At 37.8% G+C, this 24,344-nt stretch overlaps 1 protein-coding gene across 3 annotated transcripts in view; it reads right to left on the reverse strand.

Moving 5' to 3' along the window:
- The window catches only part of POU6F2 (POU class 6 homeobox 2), a 315,567-nt gene that overhangs the window by 43,417 nt on the left and 247,806 nt on the right, over positions 1-24,344 (reverse strand). For all 3 annotated transcript variants that reach the window (XM_050892321.1, XM_050892323.1, XM_050892322.1), the window contains exon 6: positions 12,699-12,845. In XM_050892321.1, coding sequence (XP_050748278.1) covers positions 12,699-12,845 — 147 coding nt within the window. The remainder of the gene's footprint in view (positions 1-12,698; positions 12,846-24,344) is intronic.

The following is a 24,344-nucleotide window of genomic DNA, read 5'->3' on the forward strand; positions in this document are numbered from 1 at the left end:
GTCTAACATTCAGATTTTAAATAATTACCTTAACTGAGAAGCTGGCAAAAAGCTTGTCTAGATTTTGTCCTGTACTCCCTTCTAACACCCTATTATACTCAATAAAAACATAGTTTGTGACTGCAATTTCAGAACATTTTCAGTCAGCTCTTAGACTTCATAGATGAGAATCGTATCAGGGCTTCCTTTGCCTTTCTGTATCTGGTGAACTGAGCATCAGGTAGTTTTGTTCTCTTTGGACCTTTGTGAAGAAAACTTAAAAAAAAAAAAATCAAAATCTTAACTTTTCTAAGCAGTCATTAAATATTTAATCACAGTCTCCAGGCAGGTTTTTGTCTTGGCTGTTGTGGCAAAAATTCTCTGATGTGGTAGAGAAGAATGTGGCGTTCTTTGCTAATGCCAATTACATGCTATTCTCATTCAAAGGTGGGGACCTTATGATTTATCTACCCTCTGTGCCCATAGATTCTTAAGCTTTCTGCTTTAGCTAAGGGAGTATCTTTTTACAATGCCCATAAACAACTTCTGTTTTAAAATTCATATACCTACTTGAGAGCAAAGATAGGTGACTGTCTCCTACATGTGTCTCTGCCTGAACAGTAGGTGTGACGGCTGGGACATTTCAGCGTATCAGAGTTATGAGAGATGTACTCCTGGGTATAAATATAGACTATCCAGAAGAACAACATATAGATTTAAACATATAGAGTGGTGCACTGTAGGTGCTAATAATAATAGTGAAAGACTGCACATATAAAACCCATACACCAGTATCTGTACAATTGAAATTAACAGATCTATAGTGCAGATCCCAGAAGATGTGATTTAAACACCTGAAAATTGAAGTCACTTCCCAACACTTTGGAGGGGGCTTTGGAGGTGATGTTCATCAACATGAGAGACATGTCAAGAAACAGGCAGACCGTGCCATCCTGTGGGCAGGGGTTGGGAAATCTTTCCCATGCAGTTCTGCTAAGAAACCTCAATTTTCTTGACCTTTTAAATACTTCACTCTGGCCTCTTGTGCAGAGCTGCCAATAGTACCAGTCTACATGGTACCTCCTAGTAGTGAAAGGATAGAGTGTTATCACACAGCACCCTTTAACTCCTACTTTGCAGTCATTTACTAATACTTATATCTTGGTGAGAAATTGAACCCTTAGAAAAATACAGGCCTAGTTTTATTCCCCAGTTAATAGATTGCAGACAATTATGACCTGTGTACAGTCATGATTACACACTTTTGACATTACACTAGAGACAGATTTGAGGTCAAAGAGAGCAGCACAGCACCTCTCATGCCAAGATGAGAAGGTTTAGTTTATTTTGTCACCAGAATAAAGGTCCAACAGATCCCAGAGACAGAAGCATGACTCAAGGAGGTAATTAAAATATTTGTAATTTGGGGTCCCTGTGGGTACTTGTATCTTTCCTGAGGAGACGAGCAAGAAGGTTCAGGTAAGCGTATGTTCAGCTGTGTGAACAGAGATGCATGTGTTCATGTACGTGGGGAGCAATTCAGCTGAAAAAAATGTAGACATCTATTCTATTTAAAATGTTTTAGGATTTTGGCAGGATATGGTAATAAGACTTTGAGGGAAAAGCATTTTTCTGGATTGATCACAGGAGGCCTGATGGAGTATTGTACAATACCTAAAATGTGACTAAAGACCTATGTTTAAGTAACCGAAACCCAGATACAGTGTGTGGCAAAGAGCTGTTGGCAGGAAACAAAAATGGTAGAGATAGGGGAAGTAGAACAGGAATGAGGGAATTGGATACCTTGGGATGTCTGGGGATCTGTCACCAACATTGGCACCAGGTATCTGTTCATCCATACTCTTGTTTCCACATGGTTTTATGCTTTCATTTATGGAAGACACCGAAAGAGCAAAACCAGGACAGGTGACAACGACCTAAGGCTAATAAAAAGAACTGAGAAGGAAAGAAGAGGGAAAGTTTAACAGGCCAAATGGTGCCGATTCCACCTCAAAGCTAGTGCACTGCACGAGCCTGATACCGTCTTTTCACTTTGAGGCTGTCTGTCTATCTGTGCTATCAAATAAGACGTATCTCAGCTTAATGCACAGCCTGCAATGAAGGGAGTGGATTAGGCCTCTGGAGATGATGACTAACAAGTTAAAATTAAACTTTTTTTCAGTTGGGCTGCAATGACCTATTTATACAATTTCTTTCTTGCTAGCTAGCTTTTTTTCACGTTACAAGATGTACCTGGCCTCTCTCATCTCTCTCTAAACTGTCTCCCTGATGTCCTGATCGCTCTCTGATCTATTTCTCTATCTGCTGGGTGGATGCTAATATGACATATCCAACCTCTAAAACAAACCATTTATTCTGAAACTTGGCTATGTCAGAGTATTTGATGCGTCAAACATTAAAATGAATGTATATTTGGATATTGGGTACATCATGTCTTGATACTAAATTATCTCCTGAAAAGTGGATTGATTTTTAAACTGGCAGGATATATGTATTGCTTCCTTGAATCTCTAGCACAAAGCTAGACATGAGGGGAGACTAGGAAAGGTTCTCTATGAAGCAGAGACAGAATTGCTCAAGGGCTATGAGTGTTTTCTTTATATTAATAAATTCTTTTTTGTGCTTAAGGAAAGAGATTCTGTCATTCTCTTCCATTATTATGTGACAATAATACATTAATCTTCTATGAGAGACACTTATCCTAGAGACAATATTTAATTAATGTGCAAAGAAGGAAGTTTAAGTGAAAAAGGTACTTTAAAAATCATATATATTTAATAACATTGGCATAGATATTTCAAAGTCCTTTTTTTCTTTTTGATATTTGGGCCATTTGCATACATACACGCTGAAGCCTAACACTGTCAGCATCTGAAGAAAAATGACAAACTGAGATATACTTTTAGAAAGATAGATTGAGTGTCCATTCATGGTTAGGACTGTGATTTTTTCTGCTTCACAGTTCACAGATCAACACATAGGAAAAGACATCGCACAATTCTTTGCAATACTCTAGATTCAAACCAGAAGACAGAGAATCCTTCCTGTTACAGGACAACTCCTGTTCAGTGTGGTACTTGGAAGCTTGTGAGTCTGCATGCAGAAGCCTATGGGTCTGCATCTGGCTGGGTATCACTATGAATGCTGCATGAATGCAACTCAGTTGTTGGCTTACTATCAAATGAGTGAATTAAGTACTTCTGCAATTTCCTCCTCCTCTTTATGTGAAAACTGCTCAGGGAAGACATTTTTTTCATTTTCAAACTCTTCACAAGATATTGCTAAAATATCTGGACTTCTCATCCTTTCAGATTTTGAAACAAACACTGACTGCACTGCAAACATGGGAGCCCCAAATTTCCTCTCCTCACCTGTACCTCTAAGACATTCACATACAGATGTCAAGACTGCAGCCCAACAAGAAAGCCAATGGCCTTCATTTATGCATGAAGACTTAAGACTTCTAAGAAATTCCAAACCTTCCCAAAACAGCAGCAGTGCTCTACCAGTGAGTAAAGGACCTTAAATGTTCAGCATTTTACATTAACTTCCACTTTTGACAGAGTGATCTGGATTTTTCCCCTTTGCTCAAATAGCCCTTCTTGGTTTTCTTTTTTCTGATATCAAAGCCAGTTGAGCAGAAAGTAAAATTCTGACACTGGGAAAAAGCATTTGATATATACAGGATAAATTAGATAAACTCTAAATAAAACTAAGCACCATGGTACACAAAGAACTATAATCTGGGTTTTTGTCAGAAATTATGACGCACATCTGGAACGATAACTCAAACAAATTCTCAGATTTGGTCCACTATTTCCTCTGCTTTCCTACAGCCTTCCTATACTCCAATGTGCAGAGCATTCCCTCATAAGAAGCTCTGGACAGTCTACAGGAGAAATCCCTAATTAAGAATAGTCTTGGATTCCACTCTGATGTGTATCTCATACAGTAGGATTTCCATCATCTCTGGTTGGACGATGACTTGGCCTCAAATTGTTCTCAACTTTGTTAACTCTTGAAGGTATGCAGTGATGCAATATTCCTGAGCATGACACTTAACACTGTTTGGGAAACATCAGTAATATAGAAAGCACATTTCTCGGCACCATCTACACGCATCAACTCTGTCCACTGCTTTGTTTATGTCATCTTAAAGAATTTTTAATGAACTTAGGAAAACTTCAGCCTTTGCCTTCAAGTTCCTCTGTGGTCTGGTTCCCAGGAATCTAAATGGCCACCTAATGCTCCTGGATGAAATTTGTAATTACCAGATTCAGTCTTCCAGGATAATAATGGTCAAACCTTCTCTGTGCACAGCAGAGTGTGTTTTCAGGGGAAGGTCAAGGACTTGGAATGAATTCCAACACTAGCTGAGGAACATTCCTGGGTTTATCACCTCTGGCTTCACCACATTCTGCTGCAAAAGCTAAGGATATTTTGTTATCTGCCTTTCTCTAATGCAAATATAAGCGATATGCACCTCTAAGAAACCCCTTCATAAAGGTTTTTAAATCCAAATGAAAACAAAACTTTAAAAGGAAAGTGAAACAAATAAATCCCTAACAAAGACAGACAAAACCAAATGCCCGTATCAAACATGCGACTCTATTCTGCAAGCTTCTCCTGGGAGCAAGACCAATTTGTGACAGTCACTAGTCATGTTTCTTAATGCGTTACTGGAAGGTGATAAGATATGATGATAAGGAGAGCAGTGTAAGAACCTCCATAGAGCAGAAAGATTTCATTGACTGTGATGTATGTCACTGGTGATAACAATGAAAATTTGCCATGCTTATAACCACCTCACGATGCTAAGATGAACAGATTACAGGAGTGGTAGGTGCTTCTTTTAGTTACTAGTTAGCTTTCATGAAAATGGCAGTTAAGCTGAACTAGTGGTTAGTTTAGTTTTCTCCTCCGTGCAAAAGTAATTAAGAAGGCAATGACAAAAGGACAGGTATGTCCTGTATTTCTGACTTGAAAGAATTAATTTAGATTAGTGAATAACATTTTCAAAAGTACCTAAATGCTTCAGGCTTTTAAGGCTCTCTTCAAAGTATATTTACTGCACATAATGCCGTGTACTACCTACACCCCAGAGCTAGTAACTAATGAGCTAGATCCTATGTCACCTTGTTGAGAAGCAGAATTAATTAGTCCAGCCATAACACCATACTACCAAGGGTTTTGGCTTCTGGGTTCTGTGCTAGTATGGCACTGAGACATATAAATGTACTGTCTCTTGGAGTTTGCTTGCAATGCTCCATTACAGTACATAGACATGCCTTCAAGCACTAAGACTCGTAACACTGATTGAAGGAAACTCAGGCTCTTACAGGTATATAAGTTGCTTTTGAAAATAAGACTTGGGCACCTCTGAAAAAATCTATGTCTGAGATACAGTATCCTGGGCAGAGATCCAGGCAAGAGGATATAAATCTGAAGTGTGAAGTTTAGTACTCAAAGTAAGATTTGTTGCAAGCTAGATGCAAGAAATTTCAGTGGCCTTTCTGGATAGATGCTGATCATTTTCAAGCTGATAGAGATTTCAATACACAATTGTCCTGTCCTTGGTAAATCTGTTTGGAGACTTCAGTTATGATCCAGTATGGCTCCAGTATGTGTTTTCCAGTAAGGAAAAGTTCCGTACTCTTCTTAAATAATAGTGTTCCCCTTGCAGTTGCTATTTGCAACAAATATTACTTAACGTACCAGCTCTTCTCTTGGTAGTTTTTTTGAAATATTAGTGTCTCCTGCATTAGAGGTTTGACTTCAGCTCATCAGCTAGTCTGAACTACTCCTTCCTACTACTCATTTTCTTGAAGCTTTGGAGGAAAGTGGTGGTGCTTCTACTTTAAAGCTGGCCTCTTTGTCCAAGCAGGTTGTGAGCTGGTCATACTGCGTTTTTGCAACATTTTTGCAATGGTTGGTTCTTTGGATAAATAATTTCTGAATCTTTTTTACCCTGCCCTTTTTTTTATCCTGTGAGAAAGGTAGATTCCCTCTGTTAAATATGGTGGCACCACAGTGGTTCTGAACAACTTCTTGTTATGAGAGGCTAATCGAATATCACTTTTCCATGTTGTAGATGGTAACGGTTCTAAATTTCACCACTGTTTTAAAAACTGTGGATATGAATTTCACAGTTGTTCACAATTGTGGATATCCAAAATTTATCAGTGATCACTGCCTAAAATAGACAAAACAGACTAGTCAGCTCTTGTTTTGGTATAATTAGCCTCACACTCTGCCGCCATCCATTTCAATCGAACTACCAATTTGCATGTCCTGAGAGTTTGGTCCATACATTTTTACATTTATGCCACTGTGGCTAAAATTGAGGTTAGATAAATAGTGCAGTAAAATAAAGACACAGTCAGCAAAAGTATGTTAAAAGAATTATTTGTCTTTTGATTCAAATTCACATGGGAGGTAATTAAACAAACAGCCTCCTCGATGTTTAGCTGTGGGGAGAGGAAACCAATGGAAAAAAAAAAAATCTTCTCTTACAACTGACCTTTTCTCATACTATGTGCCCTTTTCTTCCTGCAAACAGCAGAACTACATGTATTCAGCCCAGTGAAACTTTGAGGGGGAAAACAGAGAATCAGACTCCACCCAGCAGAAATTCAGTATATTAATATGAAGGTCTGTCAAAACAGATTCTCCTGACAAAGGGTTTTCCAAGAAATGTTCTTAAATGCTAGTATTATTTGAGTGTTACAATCCCTCCCTCTAGCCTCTCCCTCAAAGTGTGCCTCTTTTATTATCTCAGGCTTGTCATAAAATTTCCTTAATATATACCATTCTGATACCACCAACTCAGATTTCTGTCAATCTTAGCCCTGGGAAGACATTGTTAGCAGTCACTATTTAAACAATTACTGGTTAGATTTTCATGAACACTGTTAGATGTTGTGAGGGCTAAAACATTAGTGGTTAGCATGTATCAGAGCTGCCCAGCTGAGACAGATGTAGCAATGGTAACAATTGTTAAGCGAAAAGACTAATGGACATCGCACACCTGGAGAACAGTATGAATTGCACATATTCAGAAGGACTTTGAGGAGTGTTACACATTACATAGCTTTGGGCTTCCTAGAACTTGTAGGAGAGTTAAAAAAAAACAACCCAGAAAACCAACAAATGACCAACATCCTCCTTTTAAGTCCCATGAGGAGGCCCACCTTGCATTCCCATTGATAGCTGCCAATTTTATTGGTTAGTGTAAAAAAAAAAAAAAAAAAAGGTCACATGCCAGTCTCCACGTACCTTCTTGGAGATAACTGCTAATTTGACAATGCTAACTTTGTACTTTGACCTGTAGCTGTCAACAGATTCTTGCATTTGTGGTTCAAGAGAACTGAAAGTTTTATATGCAGCTTTGCATATACATACTCATTTGCTCATCATAGCATACTCTACCAGCAAGAGAAAGTAGGAACAATTGCAGAGTTGAACAAGAGCAATAGCAAAAAAAAGAGCAATGTATTAGTCCCTTTGGTTGTATCTATACACAAAATTATACTATTGTCACTGAATATGTACTTCAGTGATTTAACAGCGACAGTGAAAATCCCTGTAAAGGTATACATTTCAGTATTAGAATATCTTACTTCTGTTCAGCTGAAATCTGCTCATAATCAGCTGAAATGAAACTGAAACAAAAAGTTTATAAACAAACAAATAATAAAATCAGGCTCTCCACTTGTTTTTTTCTCACCTGTTTAACTAAGCTGCATTAAAATCTACCTTAGATTTTAAAAGTGTATTTTCTTTTGGAGGGGAGATAGCCCCAACTGAACATCATCAGAATAGAAAGAAAATGCTACAATCACCTTTTGCCACACCGTTTTGCAATTAGCTAACCCTCCAAAAGGCAATGGCCTTGCCTATGGGAATGGAGCGGTCCCAGCGCTGTGGCCTACCATATATTTTCCAGATTGTGGCCTTGGCCACTTTAACTAAGACAAGAAAGCTGCTATGCTTAGAATTATAAACTCAGTTTGCAAGTAATTCTTACCCATTCAGAAAAAAGTAGTTACAGAAAAAGGTGAAAATAATAGTACCTACATGTACACATGTAATATTTGGGAAGACAGAAATTTCCTTCGGAATGAAAGATACTTTAGTACTTTCCAAGCCAGTCCACAATGAGGACAATGCTATTTTTTAAAATCCTATTCCCTGTTTTTATTGCACATGACATATTACATTGTACTGTACAGTGTGGTGATGAGAAATTCCCTGCTTATTTAATTGTGATCCTTCAACGAATTTGAAAGGGAGCGCTTTATTTCCATTTCTTTAATTTACTAGTTCTTTAGCTGATGATTTTATTAACTCTTGTATTTGAGAACTGATGCTTAACAAAAAGAGAAGAAGAAAAAAAAGGCCCTTGGCAGTATTGTGAAGGCCTGGAACTGAATAATGCACTTTAATAATGAGGGATAGAGCTATGGCTTTTGCTGATGGCTGTGACCGGCTCTGTGACCTGATTATGTCGCAGAGTGTCAGCAGCTGAGACACTACAAAAGGGAGCGCATCCCATCAAATCTATCTCCATTGTAATCACTCGCACTGCTGAGAGGCTTGTTAGGAGCAGGGAATCCATCAGGCCTCATTAGCACCATTTACCATCAAGAAGCTCAAAGAGCAAACGTGTACCCTCTCATCAGAATAACAAGAACCAAAGTACTCCTATTATCTAATTGGATCAACAATGCCTCTCTCTCTATTTAGTTTCCTGAGCTACCTGTGGACTACAACTCTCAAAAATTAGTTATTTTTTGTTAATTGCCAGGGTGGAGCTGTGCTCAAGGTTTTTCATATACAGAAGATTTTCACATCTAAAGAGCAAGGCTTGGGCACAATGAAGCCTGAGTTCCTCCAAGGGCATTCTTAGATTACACTGATGCCATCCCAATTAAATTCACTGTTCAATTAAAGTATGTACTGTACAATTACACCATACTTACTTAGGTTTTCCTACTAACCTACCAGGAAATAGAATGTATTGTCCTCTTTAACCACAAGACAGTTCATAATACCAACTCTTATCATGCTACTTTTTTACTCTTTATGTTAAAATGTTATTTTGCAGTTGCTGAATTAGGATGTATTTTTCTCCTATTAGGCAACTCTCATCTTTCCAAAAAAGAAATTAAACTCACTCAGCACCCGTAGTTAAAATGTATTTGATCCTGTTGAAGTCAAGGGACTTACACGAATGCAACTGATGACAATTAAGCACTATGTTTTAGCCAAGTAGGAAGCTGGCTTGCAGGTAGCACTTATGGAAACCAGAAGCATCAACCTTGCTTCCATATTTCTGTGGTTCATCTCCTTACAAAGATTAAGAAAGCAGCCAAAATACACATTTCATGTACTTAATAGACATAGTAAAACCCACTCAAAACTCCTAATATTTTCTTCATTTGCAATAACAGAGCGAAAAAGAGAAATGTCTGGTTGTTACATCTCTGAAGAATCCAAGTGCTGCCATGGCACTAGCATCCTACTATAAGGGCAGGCTGAAGCTGAGCGGGTAGACAGCTTCTCTTTGAAATCCACCCTACTGACAGGGTGGAATGCAGCAATTCTGCTACCCTGGCCTTTAAGTTTAAGATACGAAAATCCAGTCCTGCAAACGCTTCCTGGAAAGTGCTGAGGGCAAACAGAATGTAAGCAGCGTTACATGGGCCAATAGCTCTTCATAATATGCCTCTGAAAATGAAAATTTGATTTAGAGTCCTCTACCTGTACTATATCAAATTAATCAGGTGATCTAATCATATTATTCCTATGGATTATATCTCTTTGCTACAGTGGTCTTGGGGAGCTCTGGTATTATGGTTCATATTGCCATCCAAAGCAAAAAAAAAAAAAAAAAAAAAAAAAAAAATTATCATACCATAACTGTGAATTCAATAATTAAATGAATAACAAATATGCTATATAAATGATTGTTAATATATATAATTTTGTTACTGTGATTGTAAGAACTCCTAGACTATTGGGAATTAAGGCCATGCCATATGTCATTTAAAAGATCATTTCCCTAAATTTGCCATAGGATCTTGGATTTGACCTATAGCTTAATGTCTCCATGGATTACCAGTCACCATATATTTAGCAAGACAGATGGACATTTACAAGCCCTGAATTTCTATAACAGAAGCAGCGTATAATTACAAAGATTGCACATACAAACAGTCTGGTAAGTCATCCAGCCTTACATTTGTAGGAGTGAATTTTGGGTGTCACACTTGTGATTCTTTGAAAGGGGCAATTTTCAAAGGGCAGATTCTTAACATATGATGGAAATCCGGCTCCTTAACGAGTCTAAGCAGATCATTCAGAAATGGAGTATCCCAAATTACTATTAACTTACGCTCCCAATTTTGAAGAAACATACTTTTCAGTTCTTGTTCAGTTGCTATAATTTTATTAATTTGCAGGGAATGGAATTTAATTTCTGGAATGTAGTTTAATTACACTGAATAGTCCTGTTTTGTAGGCAGATAGCTTCAGAAGTGTGCTCTAAGCAATATGGGTTTATGCTGAATATTATAAAAATGGGTGTTATATTACACACTTATCAATATTTATCTATATTGTGGCGAGGTCTGCAGTACTGATTATAAACCAAGGAACATTTGTAAAAACAAGTAATAAAAAGACAGCCCTTATTTAAAAGAGCTAGGCAAACATAGATTCTGTAATTTTATCCAACAATAGGGAAGATTCTTCCTTTGTCTTCTCTTTTTCTGCAACCTGTGGGATTATTGGACTTTACATTATGTGTGGAATAAACAAGACTCAGCCTGAGGGAATCCATAGTTTCATTCAGTGATATCTTCACAGTAATATTTTTTTTAAACATACAATGAATGGCCACACTTTGCTTATGTTTTCTGTGGAGAACATGTAAAGGGAAAACTATCAAAAAACTAGTCGAGGTTTATATCTTCAGCTCTTACAATGAACATTTTTGGTGCCAAGTGCCTCATGTGAGTGGCGATTGTGAACCATTTCTGGAGCACAGATAGAAACAAGCAGGATTCTAGGTTGGAGCTGATCTGACTATGAGTTATAGGTATTATAACCAACTTTTCTTCCAAACCAATACCCCATCCCTCCAGAAATCTTAATAGGCTTTTGAGAGCCTCCATTTAAAGCTGGCTGCATAAAATGATCCTTTGATGAAAAGGGATTGAAACAAGGGTTAAAGTAGACATTGAAAGGTTATTGTAGAGGGCACATTGTTCATACAATCCTCCTTTAATATGTGTGGTGTGCACCTGCGATAAGATGATTCATTAGATAAGGCCTCACTTTGACAAGCTCCATCGTTCAACCCTCGGGGTAGTGATGGAACAATTCTGCACCCACCCAGTAAATATAACAAGGTCAGCATTTTTTTTTCCTGGGACTTGGATGGTGATAGTGAAGCTCAGGATGCATCTTTGTTTACGTGTTATGTTAAAAAAAAAAAAAGTGGGCTCCTATAAAGTGTTGTCTTTTATTTTTTAATGGGCCAAAATAAAAAATGTCACCCCGTTCCAATTAAATAACATGGTGATAGAAAATTATCAGGAAAAAAACCTGCTCTCCACCATTTTTTTTCCCTGTAGTAAACAGTAAGAGTAGAAACTAAACTTTAGATTCACATATCATCCAAGCTGCATCATTTCAATAAATGTTTACCAGGGTCTAACATCCACATAAGCACTGTGGATATCACCATACACCCGATTTAGTCATTTAGACTAGTGACATTCAAATTACTCAGTTACCAGGTCCAGTTACAAGTTATATTGACAGATTTGTTGCAGTGACTTTATGCGAAACAAGTAGTTGTGTTAATTTTAGTCCTAGTAAATGCAATAAAGAATGACAGTGGCCACCATCTGAAAGCTACTTAAGCATGCTGCATCAATGGTATTATTTTTATATATATGGATTCAGATGCATATCTTTCTGCATCATATTAAGACTGAAATAGTTTGCAACAAATAAGCAGCTCCCAAATGCAGTTAACACACAATCTCTCTCTTAGACACACCATAAACATTGTTGAAGTTTCTGTTTGGAAAATTTTCTTTAAAGCAAAAGTTTCTCCCGAATTTGCATTAGAGACTGGCAGATTCATTGCAAATTGCTTAACTTAGTTAAGCAGCAAATGAGTAAGCCACCCAGTTAAATCCATCCCAGATACTTTATTACAATTTGTGTTCCTTTACTTAAAAGATTTAATACATTTTTAGAAATGAAGTAATACAGAAATGCTACAATTTGCAAAAAAGTGTAGTCTTAATAGTACAGTAGCCCTTCAATATAGTTGTCCGTTATTAGGCATATATAAGTGGAAGAAGACAGCTAGTATGCTTGTTCAGAATCACAGGGTTGCTGGACTTTTAAAATACCGTATTATTGCGCTATTGTGATCTTTCCAAAAGGTTGAATTAAAATAAAACAAACCTTAAGCCTTTTCTGGCTTGAAAACACTTTCTAACAGCTCCTAACTTCCTCCCAGTTCTCAAGACTTTCCATTTCTTACCTTGTCTGGCAAATCAATATTTATTTATCTTCAGTATGTGCACTTTTAAATTGCTGTCATACAAGCGGAACTCATTTTTGTCCCAAGATCAGCCTGCCATCAGAATTCACTGTTTGCTCCATCTTCTACTCACCTGTCCTTGTGCATTAGTGACGAGTTGACCTGTGACCCCCTGAAGACTGGAGAGGGCATTGCCAAAGGCTTGGGAGCTTGCTATTGAGCCCATGGCTGCTGCTGCTGCAGCCGCTGCTGCTTGACTTGCTAGTGGATTATTAACCAGCTGAAAAAAGAAAGAAAAGATCATGGTAAAACCCTCAATAAACACAGAAACACAGAGTGCCAACTGGATAACATAAAAGTGATTGTGCTAACGTGGGTAAAAAACTGTCTACTCCAAGAGCTTGAGTAGTTTTGAGAGGTTCTTATTTCTGAGGCTTTGGTGTCTTTGACAATGAATGGTTTTAAAAAAGCCAGAGGAAATTCCATGTTACTATTGAAGAATAAAACTCTCTTTTTTTACCCTTTATTCTCCTTTTTTTTTTTTTTTTTGAGTTATGCTTGATGTGTTTCTTTAGGTTCAATGTGCTAATGCTGCAGGTGTAGCAGCCTAATCCTGCTGGTGTAGCAGCCTAATCCTGCTGTAAACAGCAATCAGTGAAAGATTAGCATTTGATTTGAATGGGAGTGGGATATTTACTTGGAGATACTCAGAACAGACTATTTTACTAATGTCCCCAGAAATGAGAAAAACCTGCAGATCCTTTTAATTTATATCATTAAAGAATTGGTCTTAACATCTAGATAAATCACAGCAGAGGACTGAACCCTGTGATTAATTTCGACTAAAAATTCAAAATTCATTTGCAAAATATGATACTAAGCAACATACTGCTTCTCAACTGCGAATGACTAATTGCAGGACTCATAAATTTTCAGGAAGTGAGTTGTACTGCCCACTTCAGTCGGTTCTACCTGGGTGCTCCATATAAAGCATAGAGCATAGTTATGGCTTTCACCTTAGGAGACTATGGGAATCCCACAGAGGAACACTCCTATCAACTCTTGGGTTTATCAAACATGCAAAATGTGTGTTCCTCTGTCAGAATCAAATGTCCTCTGGGAGATGGCTTGTTCACTGGATTATTGTGAAGTTTATATTTTCTTATCCTTTTCTGAGAATGGACAAACTTTGAACCAAGCACACAGGCATGACAGTAAAAATAAAATAAAATAAAATAAATGCTGGGAACCATCATCACTGGGACAGCTGTCCTGAGAACAATTGAACAAACTGAGTTCAACAGGCTGAAAATGTATTTTAGAGTGGGTTTGTCCCCTAAGAATCACTGCATTTTAGCAGAGCTTGCAAAATGCACATTAGCAGGGTAAAGTAGCCAGAAGTTTGAGGGAGAAAAAAGTCTGGAGACAGCAAAGACATTTTTTCTTAGGCTGAGATGAAAATGCTGAAGCTAACTCAGAAAGGCTTAATGTTTGAGCTGAAATTAGTAGGAGTTCTAAGTCCTTAGATGACGAGTAAATTATCAATCCTATAGAAATGGAGAGTCACAGACACCAGTAAGGGATGTACTCCACAGACAGGCTCTGCTTCAAAACAGGTTATAAAAAATTAATCAGTGATTAGTAGATGTTTTAAGCATGTTACAGATATGAGTAGTGTGTATGTTATAGCTGTTTAGAAGCCCATCAGTAGAAGATGTCAGATATGGTTATAATCTATGCTTATAAGAAACCTACTTGTCTGTTGGACATTGTGAAATCTGCAACAATTGATTGGTCATACATTAAAACATCTATTAATCATTCATTAGCCCTTCATGAAGTATTTATAAATGGAATCTTGATATAAAGTGTTGCCTAAAGGGGCGCCTTGGGCACATCCAATCCCTCTAGAAATTGTAAAGTAAATAACTAAATAAAGATTAGTAGCAATGCTGGACAGGAAAGTTGACATTGTTGGAGGAAATATTTTGATTTGGAAAAAATTGTTATATGAATCTCCAAAACCAGTCCACGGCATCCCATGGCAAGAAAATGAAGCAGGAATAAAACACAAAGGGGGAAACTGCAATGACTGCTTGATTAGCAGTCCTGATGAGCTGTGAAGAGAGCGGAGATGGGCATAACCAAGGCGAAGCTCGGTCTCTGAATGCAGAGTGCAAGCAATTCCACTGACTGCACAAGGTGTGAGCCCAAATGTAGTTCATTCACTCCTCAGTGACTTGGGTGGTGGTGCCTGAGCACAGCAGTATAATGCCAGATAACAGTATAGATAAACTTGTCAGTTTTCTGCTCAAAACAGTGACATTTCTTTATTGTCGAGATCAGAAGCTAGTAAACCCTGCCTTTCTCCACAGCACTTCATGAGCAGCACTGGGACTTGGAGTAATTCCCTTGTAGCTGTAAATACTTGGAGAAGAAAGGGGCAGCAGCAAAAGTGTAAGACTTTCAGAAAAGGCCTTGTACAATCTTATTAGGAACCCACAAATTACTGCACCTATGATCCTGCAGCATCTGACTGCAGGTGTAAATGACAATCTTTGCACAGTTACCTAACATCACCTAATAAACTACACTAGCTGCTACAGTTTATGGCTTCAGTTGCATATAGGAAAAGTTACTTGGGAAGCATAAGTAAGCTGGTGAATCTGGAAACTACAAAGGGTTAAAACCTTCTAAAAATCAGACTATAACCTCCTAGAATCTCCTTTCCATTTTTCTCACTCCAGTTTTCAAAAACTGTACATTTTAAAATACAACAATAAAATTTAATTACAACAAACCCTGGAGACACTCAGGATTGCTTTTAGTTGCATCACAGAGATAAGCTACTTATTAAAAATGATGGCAGAGGCTATGATATGCATAGGTACGCTGGGTAGTACCATGTTCCAGGAAAAATCACAGTGAATAGGCCAACTCACAGGGTAAGAGACTTCCAAGTGCATATAAAAACATCCCTATCTGTTCATAAGTCTGATTAAAAATGAGAAGATGCATTTTTCTTTGAGCGCTTTGGGAAGCTGTTGACTGCAAGTTACGCTCTGTTAAATTGACCCCTTTTATATCATGTGCAAATTGGGGATGGAGAAATACACCTCATTTCATTATGTCTAGACACCAAGGTAACTTCTAACACATTATATCTTGCTTTATTTTAAAAATAAAATCTCTGACTTGAGAGGTTTATGCCATTTCTCAGTGCAGGTTGAATCCCTGAGAACACTTATCGGAAATATTAGAAATATATTATGAAAGATCCCACAAAGGGCTCTTCCCATTTTGTTTCTGTATTTAAATAACGATTTAATTTGGAAGGCTGAGACATTTGGAGCTGTCAATTCCAGTGCCCAAATTTCTGCTCCCCCTCAAAACACCAGCCATAACAGCAGGTAACAGCGATCTTAGTTTAAAGTGACAGGCCAGCCCTCTCAAGGATGCCTCTGCTAACGACATGATTATATGGGGAAGCAAACTTTATGAGGAAGAATCTTGTAATAACTGAGTAGCTTCAGTACATTTTTCTGACTTCCCAAAGCTGAACTTTTAAAGGAAATGCATATGAAAGTTGTTCTGCTCTAACTCAGTGTAAAGCAGGAGCCATTCCACTGCAGCAAACAGAACTCACACAAATAAAACTAACCTGTAAAATGATGGGGGATGAAAGGGGCACTACTTACAAGATCCTAAAACTGTGACATGTGAAGTGAGAGTTTCCAGGGTTAAGAAATAGTGTTCAAAAAGAACAATTTCAAGAAAAGTGTGGCAGAGTCAATGCTGCAAGCAGCTTTCTTGAGAGCCAAATACTTTTTTCTTCTGGAAGAATACCCTCTTCCTCTCTTCTTTCCCAAAGTTAACTTAGTATCTCAGTGAACTTACTGTGAGAAACCGATCAAGCATTCACATATTGATGAATACAAGATCCGATTTGATAGCCTGCACAGTAATTTTACTTTTCTCTATAAAGGGCATATCCTACTGAACTTTCATTCCCCTGGTCTGGAAATCAAAGAGCCAGTTTTACTCATTACAATATCACTCATTCAACAAATATAAAGAAAAAACCAAAAGTCTGACTGATGAAAAGCCAAGACATTTCAGGATGCCAGAGTATCATATGAAAAAATGGGCCTGTAACCTGAAAGGTAAGGTCACTTTATGTAATGCCAGTATAAGAATAAAGTTAGATTTTGTGTGTTTTCTAAAGGACTTGTGGGAGAGGCTAAGAGTGAAGATACAGTATCTGAATGCAGCAGTGGAGAATGGAGGGACATATTGTGGAGTAACAGCAGGCATAACTTCATTTTACAAAATAGTATCGGTGTTTTTCAGGAAGGCTGTTAAAAAAATCACATTTCTGGATATCTCCTAGAGATTAAATTAGTGTAGAAAAGCAGTATATTTGATTAGGGACCGACAGATCCTCAGTCTCTTATGTTCTCAGACAATCCTTTCTGTAGGGAGCATCACACTACTAGATCAGCTACTGATCAGCTACTGAGAGTGTTTGCCTAAACCAGTGCTTTTCAAAGGAAAACAGAAAAATCCTTTGATTTAAATAACTCTAAAAGTTGAAAAGAATTCAGCAATGGCTCTCAATCAGAAACACATGACATTTTTCTTTTCTATCCAGAATATGTGAAAAATGATCACAGAAATTAAATTTTTATTAGCATGGCATTTGCTTTTGTAGGAATTTTTAACTGAGAATCTACGTGAATTTTATCTGTGTTTAGATCATGAGAGAATTACACATTAAAATCTAGTGGGTTTTATTCCCATTTTTTCGCAGTGGCTCATGAGACAAGATTCTGGGTAGTAGTCACCTGGCCTTAAGGGAAAAAGACTGTTTCAAACTGAGCACAGGCTTCTGAGGATATTCTGGTACCTTCTTCATTACTGTGACCAGCATTATCATCTGTATTGGGTGTAGATGGCAAGGTTTTGGTAGCAGGGGAGCTGCAGAGAAGGAGGGGAAAAAAAAGAGTGAACATAACAGAGGGAACACCAAGGTCAGAGAAAGGAGGAGGAGAAGGAGGAGGTGCTCCACAGCAGAGCAGGCATCCCCACTGTAGCCCTCGGAGGACCCCACACTGGAGCAGATGGATATTTCCTGATGAGAACTGTGATCCGTGGAGAGCCCATGCAAGAGCAGGGGAAAAGTATGAAGAGGAAGGAGCAGCAGACAGGAACTGTTATGGACTGACCATAGCCTCCCACGCTTCCTGCACCACTCAGGGTGGGTAGAGGAGTCAGGAGTGAAGGAGTGAAGTTAACTTCGGGAAAGGGGGGAGGAAAGTTGTTTTAGTGTTTGTCTTTTTGTTTCTTACTACCTGAATCTATTTTAATTGGCAATAAATTAAAGTTAATTATCTCCAAGTTGAGTCTGTTTTGCCCACAACCGTGATTGGTAAGCAGTCTCTCTATCTTGATCCATGAGCTTTCTCATCCTATTTTCCCCCTCATCCCACTGAGGCAGGGAGTGAGCGGCTGGGTGGGTGTTTGGCTGTTAGCCAAAGCTAACCCACCACATTACAGTAACTGTAGACTATATCTAACAACAGCAATATGCAAGTGTCTTCAATACCTTGAAGACATAGAAGCAGAGCATTCCAACCTAGATACCCATATGCTTGGTTTCTAAACATGAATGAATTGATGCAGAAGTACAGTTTCCCTGGAAGCCACTAGTAGCTCTTCTGGCAAATTCTTTACATAGTATTAATGCTTATATTCCTAATTGTCTTCAATATGCATATATACCTTGTACCAGTCGACAGCTCCCTGGACCTACATTGAATCAAAATCCCTGAAGGAATTTTTAAAAAGACACTGGAAAGACTGCTTCAACTTAATCCTGGGAAAGCACCTAGATATCACAGCGATGAGTGCCAAATAAATGTTTGTAATAATCAACAACAAGAAGACCACTTAGCATTTATATAGAATTTTGCAGCCAAATTTTTCAACTGTGGGTGCCTGAGCTCTGCCGATTTAATTTATTTTTAGGGTCTTAAGCAAAAATAAGTCAAATTTTCAAGAAACCTGTGAACGTGCAGATCCCAAGAAAGCCAAGAGAGAATACATAGGTAACATAAAACAGAAGAAGTTAATTTTATCCAAAAAGATACTATGATCAAATATTTTGGAAACCCTGCATGGTTTAGATATCAGTTAGAGACTTTTTTTTTATTTTGACCGTCCCCTCCCTTCTTTTTAGTTTATGTAACAGGATAATTACAACATTTAACTTATAAATGAACAACGGGGTAAAATGTCTAATAAAATGGCTGTCATAGAGCCTAATCATGCATAACTCTTTGAAAACATGCCCCAGCAGGCAAATGTTTGAAGCAAATCTCAAATTATGAAAAAAATAAATAAATCTGTCAACATTTGTTTTTTGTACTGTGCTGGGATATGATCAACCTATAAACTATACAGTGTAGTTACAATATCCAGACCCATCCAATAATGTCTTGTTATTTCAAAACTGCACAGGTCTATATTTGCAAATGGTTGTAGATAGTAAGACTTCCAAATAGGCTGCTTAGACAGACATTTTAGTATGTACACATATATCAGAAATTTATGTGCAGAATACAGTGTAGAAACAAGGATATTGGAATATCTGAAAGCACCAACTTGCCAGGGACACTTAAAATATCTGGTTCTCACGGATACTTAATCTGCTCATTATATACATTTATTGTGGCTGAGCTACTTGCTGTCTAAATCTATGCCGAATTTTCTACCAGGAATAAGTACTGATAGTGGTATCACTGATGCAACATGACTTGATTCAATGCAAAGCGACGCGACCTGAGGTGATGGGAAGCACGCAGTGCTCATGTATGCCTTGATATGACATGGACAGAGGAGGATGCACAAAATTTCTCACAATATCTTTGTGAGCAAGGTGCTGCTGGTCAAATTGGAACCAGTCTAAAAAACTACAATAACAATTTACAAAATAAAAAAAGGCGTATTTTTAATAGAGCCATGGCAAAGCAAATAAAGAGCAGACATCATTCCCAGATCTCTAGGACCAAACTACTGGAGACATGAATAATGAAGAACACATTAGGGCAGAGGTAAGGAGTGAGTGGAAACCATTTTATTTTCTGCTCTATTAGTGACAGATAGAAAAGAGAGGAAAAGAAATTAGAGGAAAGGGATCCTGTTTCAGTTTATTCCTACAAGATAAACTAAATTAAAGGTGTCAGCATGCCTGAGGCTGGGTCTTACACGTTTACCAAAAAGAAGAGCAATTAAATATATTTAATATATTTAAATATAAATAACTACAAACAGTAGCTGACTGACTCCTTTAGCAGCAGGTCAGTACTTATAGACTACCCACAGACTCTAGTCCTGTGAGTTCCTGGCTGTCCACATTTATAATTTACAAGTATGAAATGTTCCAGATCCGTATAAGCTGGCACACACTGTTCCAGATTTTAATTAAACAGAGCTATCTTAGTTTAGTCTGGTTAGTTACTTTATGTTTATGCAGTCTTTAAAATATCTACAACTGTTTATTTTATGCATGATGTAAACATAGTGTAAACAAACTACCTCATTTGACTTGATGAAATTTTGCATCGCTACTAATCATAATTGTATTGGTGCTCATAAAAGAGGAAAGAGTACTGAAAAAATTATCTGAATTTTCTAATTTGCTGAAGTAGTTCCCATGTGTGGCAAGAATGAAAGCAAAGAGCATCTCCTAAACTTTCTGAAGGGGGCTGCAACTCAGCTCATTTCAGGTTGATTAGTTCCTCGGTTCCTGTGTTTGTCTATTTTAAAATGATTTATCTGGCTTCTGAAAGACGCTTTCCCCACAAGAAAAATGGTTACTTCAGGGCTCCCTTGCTGCTAAAAAAATGAACTCTTATCAAAGGGAAATTGCCATCTGTCTTCTCGGATAAGAGCCCAGCACTTGGGTCTCAGTGATTTAGCCTCTGTAGAAAGGGTGTCAACCGTGAGACACATCAAATTAATCTCCTTAATCTAAAACATTTATTTGCCTTTAATTTGAATGTGTGAATGGCACGTGCACATGTAAATATGACCATTTGCATATATAAATGTTAAAAATGCAATGTGAGGTCACACCATGATAATATGACGCTTCGTGTTGGGTATTTGAGAAAATATTTCTGAAACAGTCTTGTTTTACAGTACAATATGCAATCTTAGTATACATGCCTGGAACTGTTTATTTGAATATTCATATTAAAAATCAGACTTTTAGGTACAGACCTTCTCTTTTGCCCTTTGAAGAATAAATCCTACTTAATACTTAGGGACACATTGCTGACTGAGAACATATATATAGCTTCTTCAAAAATTCTAAGCCAGCTGCTCTGCAAAGATCCTCATTTTTGAAGCTGGAAATACATCTGGATACTTTCATTTATTTGTAATGTAATAGCATCACCAAATAGGTCTGCTTCCATGTAAGCTAAGTGCTTACATTGAAATCTCATTGACTTGAATGTGAACAAGATCAGATCTAAAACTGGAACTATGTGGAATATTTTTCTTTTCACTGCTTTCAGCTCCAAACTTGACCTTACTAGATACACTGATCTGATACAAAGTTAAAGAACGATACAGATGACTCCTGAGTGCAGTGGAAAGACTGCTGGCAAAGTTACAGGTCGGTCCAAAATCCAAATCTGGTTCTGAATCCAGGTATCTAGAAAGCCGGAAGGATTTAATCCTCTGTGGTTACGTTAGTTTGCCCCAAAGTCAAAATGACATAAACACCATAATTGATACCATGTGTTTGAGAAGTTCTCTCTCTATTTTCCAGGTTTCATGGAGAATATATGAGATATCAAATCAGTTGAGACACTGATTTTTAATTAGACATTTGAGTTTTGCTAAATCTCGGTATACAAAGTGAGATTTGAGAAGTGTGAAAGAAGTTGAAGGAAGTATTTAGTTTGAAGTCAAAATCACATTTCTAATAAAATAAGGGGTGAGTGATAGCCACTGAAACAAGAAACCTGAGTGAAAGTCTGTGTGAGGGGAGAGGGCATGAAAAAAAGGATGCTGGGGGTCCCTAAGCAGGATACTGTTAACTTTTTCCTTGGGGCACTATTTTATTACTTTAGTACCGTTCTGAGTGCCCAGTGAGGGACTGGGAATGTGACTGTTCAACTGTTTGCTGTCTGTGTGTCAATGGGGAGGTTACTGCTGCTACTCCTTTTCTAAAGATAGAGCAACAAACACTTATGAGCCTGCGCTCCCCCTCCTTGCACCAGCACTACGTGAGCATATTGCATCTCAGATGGTAGCAACCTCCTGCCACATTCACCTTTGGAAGGCTTAATTTGACTGTAAACATGTAAGAAGCCACTAGCTAACACAGGACTGACTACAGCACTTTAAAGCCACTGTTTATACATACATACACCCACTACTCTATTTTCACCAGCAGTCCTGCTCTGTACATAAAGCTACATATAAACTGGTAACAATTGTGTATTTAACATGCCAAAAATCGCGCCCTCAATGCAGCTCCTACAGAAGAGGAAAGGCAGAAGGGTTAATAGTGTAATGCAGCCACATATGTAACATTTCCACAGAGCACCTTCTCTCCTCCCAGGCACTTCCATCTCATGTGGTGTCATCAAGAAACTTGCTCCCAAAAATGAGCTGCAAGTCCTGCCCCAGAAGCAGCACTGCCTTACGCATGCTGTGTGGGGCTGGGCTGCGCTCAGCATCAACTAGGTGATTCCAGGTTTAATTTTGTTAACGTTCTTCTGAGAGGTGTACAGAACATTTACCAGTTATTTTAAGTTTACTGATTGCCTTGAAAGCTTTTCTTTTTTTTTCTTTTTTTCACCCCAAAATCCAGCCATGTCCCACCTTTCCTGTAACTCCTCCCTGGGTTTTTTTGGGGGTGGGTATAATTTTTTTTGCCATGAGAGACTCTCCTTCTGCTTTTACCTATTTGATTCCTTTTCTCTGATCTCTTATCTCCAGTCTCAGCCACTTTGCTCATGTCACTCTGGATCTGGTCACAATAGGTTTTCCATATGGGAGTTCACACCGAGCTGCAAAAGCAGCAGTAAATCTACTGTGTCTGTAATGCTGCCATATTAATTCCTAATCAATTTCAAAGCTGTATTTGAAACTCATATATTTCACCTCAGCAAAATCAAAATAACGTCAAGTTGCCAACAGCAAATGAAACTTGGAAATATAATTAAAAACATATAGGCTAGGAATGTATTGTTTCTGAGGTCTTTGCAATTGCCACTGTGCTAGGCACTATAAATTGATGGCAAGAGGGTATATGAAACTGAGATCCTCTTATAACAAAAGCATAGCTCCATATTGCTTGAGGTAACAGAAGAACTGCTGTTAGCTGAATGTGAGTGATGACTGCAAGTATAAACTGAAGAATTTTTTTTGCTGCAAGGATCAATTCCAAATTGGTTAAATCTGAGGCTGAGATCCTGCAAAGACTGCTTAAAGTTAGCCTCCGTGCAAGTCCTAATGCAGTCCTGGGTAAACTCGAGAGAGTTTGTGTTAGGGTGTTCTTGTGACTGTGATTTTTCTACTTCACAGATAAAGATGGGGTGTGACTTATACTCCACATTATACATGTCATTACATAAAATCACATGCAAATATTAATTTACCCCTATGCTGATATTACTGTATTTCAAACAAAAGTCATGGCAAGGTTTAGCTCCTATCATTCTCTTTTTTTTTGTGGAGGCAGAATGTCAGAAATACTGCCTATGTTATTATTCAGTATCTGCTACTGGCTGAATGCATAGCCTGGGGAAAGTCTAATTATCATTTACAATAAATAATTTCCTCCATATTTATTATCAATGGAAATCTACTCATAGACATTCAGCCAAGGAATTCTGCTATATGGGCAAAAACATGTAGTATCTTTTTCAACAGCAGCTCAGCTTACAACCTGAATGTCTATAGCTTTTTCATTAAATTCATTATTGCCTTATTGTACCTAGACTCTTGTTCTTCCATAAGGCACTGTCAATAGACAGACAGATGAATTTCTTTATGTTCTAAGTATTTTCTACTTTTATCTGTTGACCAGATTCACAAAATATTTATGGGCCCTGTGGCAATTCCTGTGCTTTACAAAACAAGGGATTTTTTGTGCTAAAAATAATATGAGTTGCAAGTTCTTGGTCTGGTTCTGATTTCTCTCCACCAAGATATAAATCTGGTGTAATTTTAATGAGGTCAGCAGAGTTGCAATTGGTTAAAACAGAGGTAACTACTGTCAGAATCAGCCCCTTCAATTTCTTATAGGCTTCAAATCTGCAATAAGGGGGGAATGATACTCTCATTTGAAATTCTTGAATTAGCTAATTACACTGATATTTTACTTAAATCAAATAGTCTCACCAAAGGCCTGATTTTTATTCTTTTTTTTTTTTTTTTTTTTTCCATTTATGCCACTGGAAACTAGAGAAGCTATCCATTGAAGTCAGAAGTCAAAACATTTACACCTACAGCTGTGAAACTAATGGATTTTTCTGTTTGCAGACTGAAAAATCCCCTTGAAACACCCTACTCACCCCCTCAAAAAAACCCAAAACCCAAAACAATAACAAAACACAGTTCAGGCAGACCTGGAGGAAAAAAAAATGGAAAATAAATAAATTTTAGGTCACATGAAACATTTAGTTCAGACCAAAATGATTTCTTGAAAGGAAATGTAAAATGGATCACCCTCACAGACGGGCGTTTTATAAATTGA

The sequence above is a fragment of the Gymnogyps californianus genome, chromosome 2 (genome assembly GCF_018139145.2).
Source record: "Gymnogyps californianus isolate 813 chromosome 2, ASM1813914v2, whole genome shotgun sequence".
NCBI classification, from domain to species: Eukaryota; Metazoa; Chordata; class Aves; order Accipitriformes; family Cathartidae; genus Gymnogyps; species Gymnogyps californianus.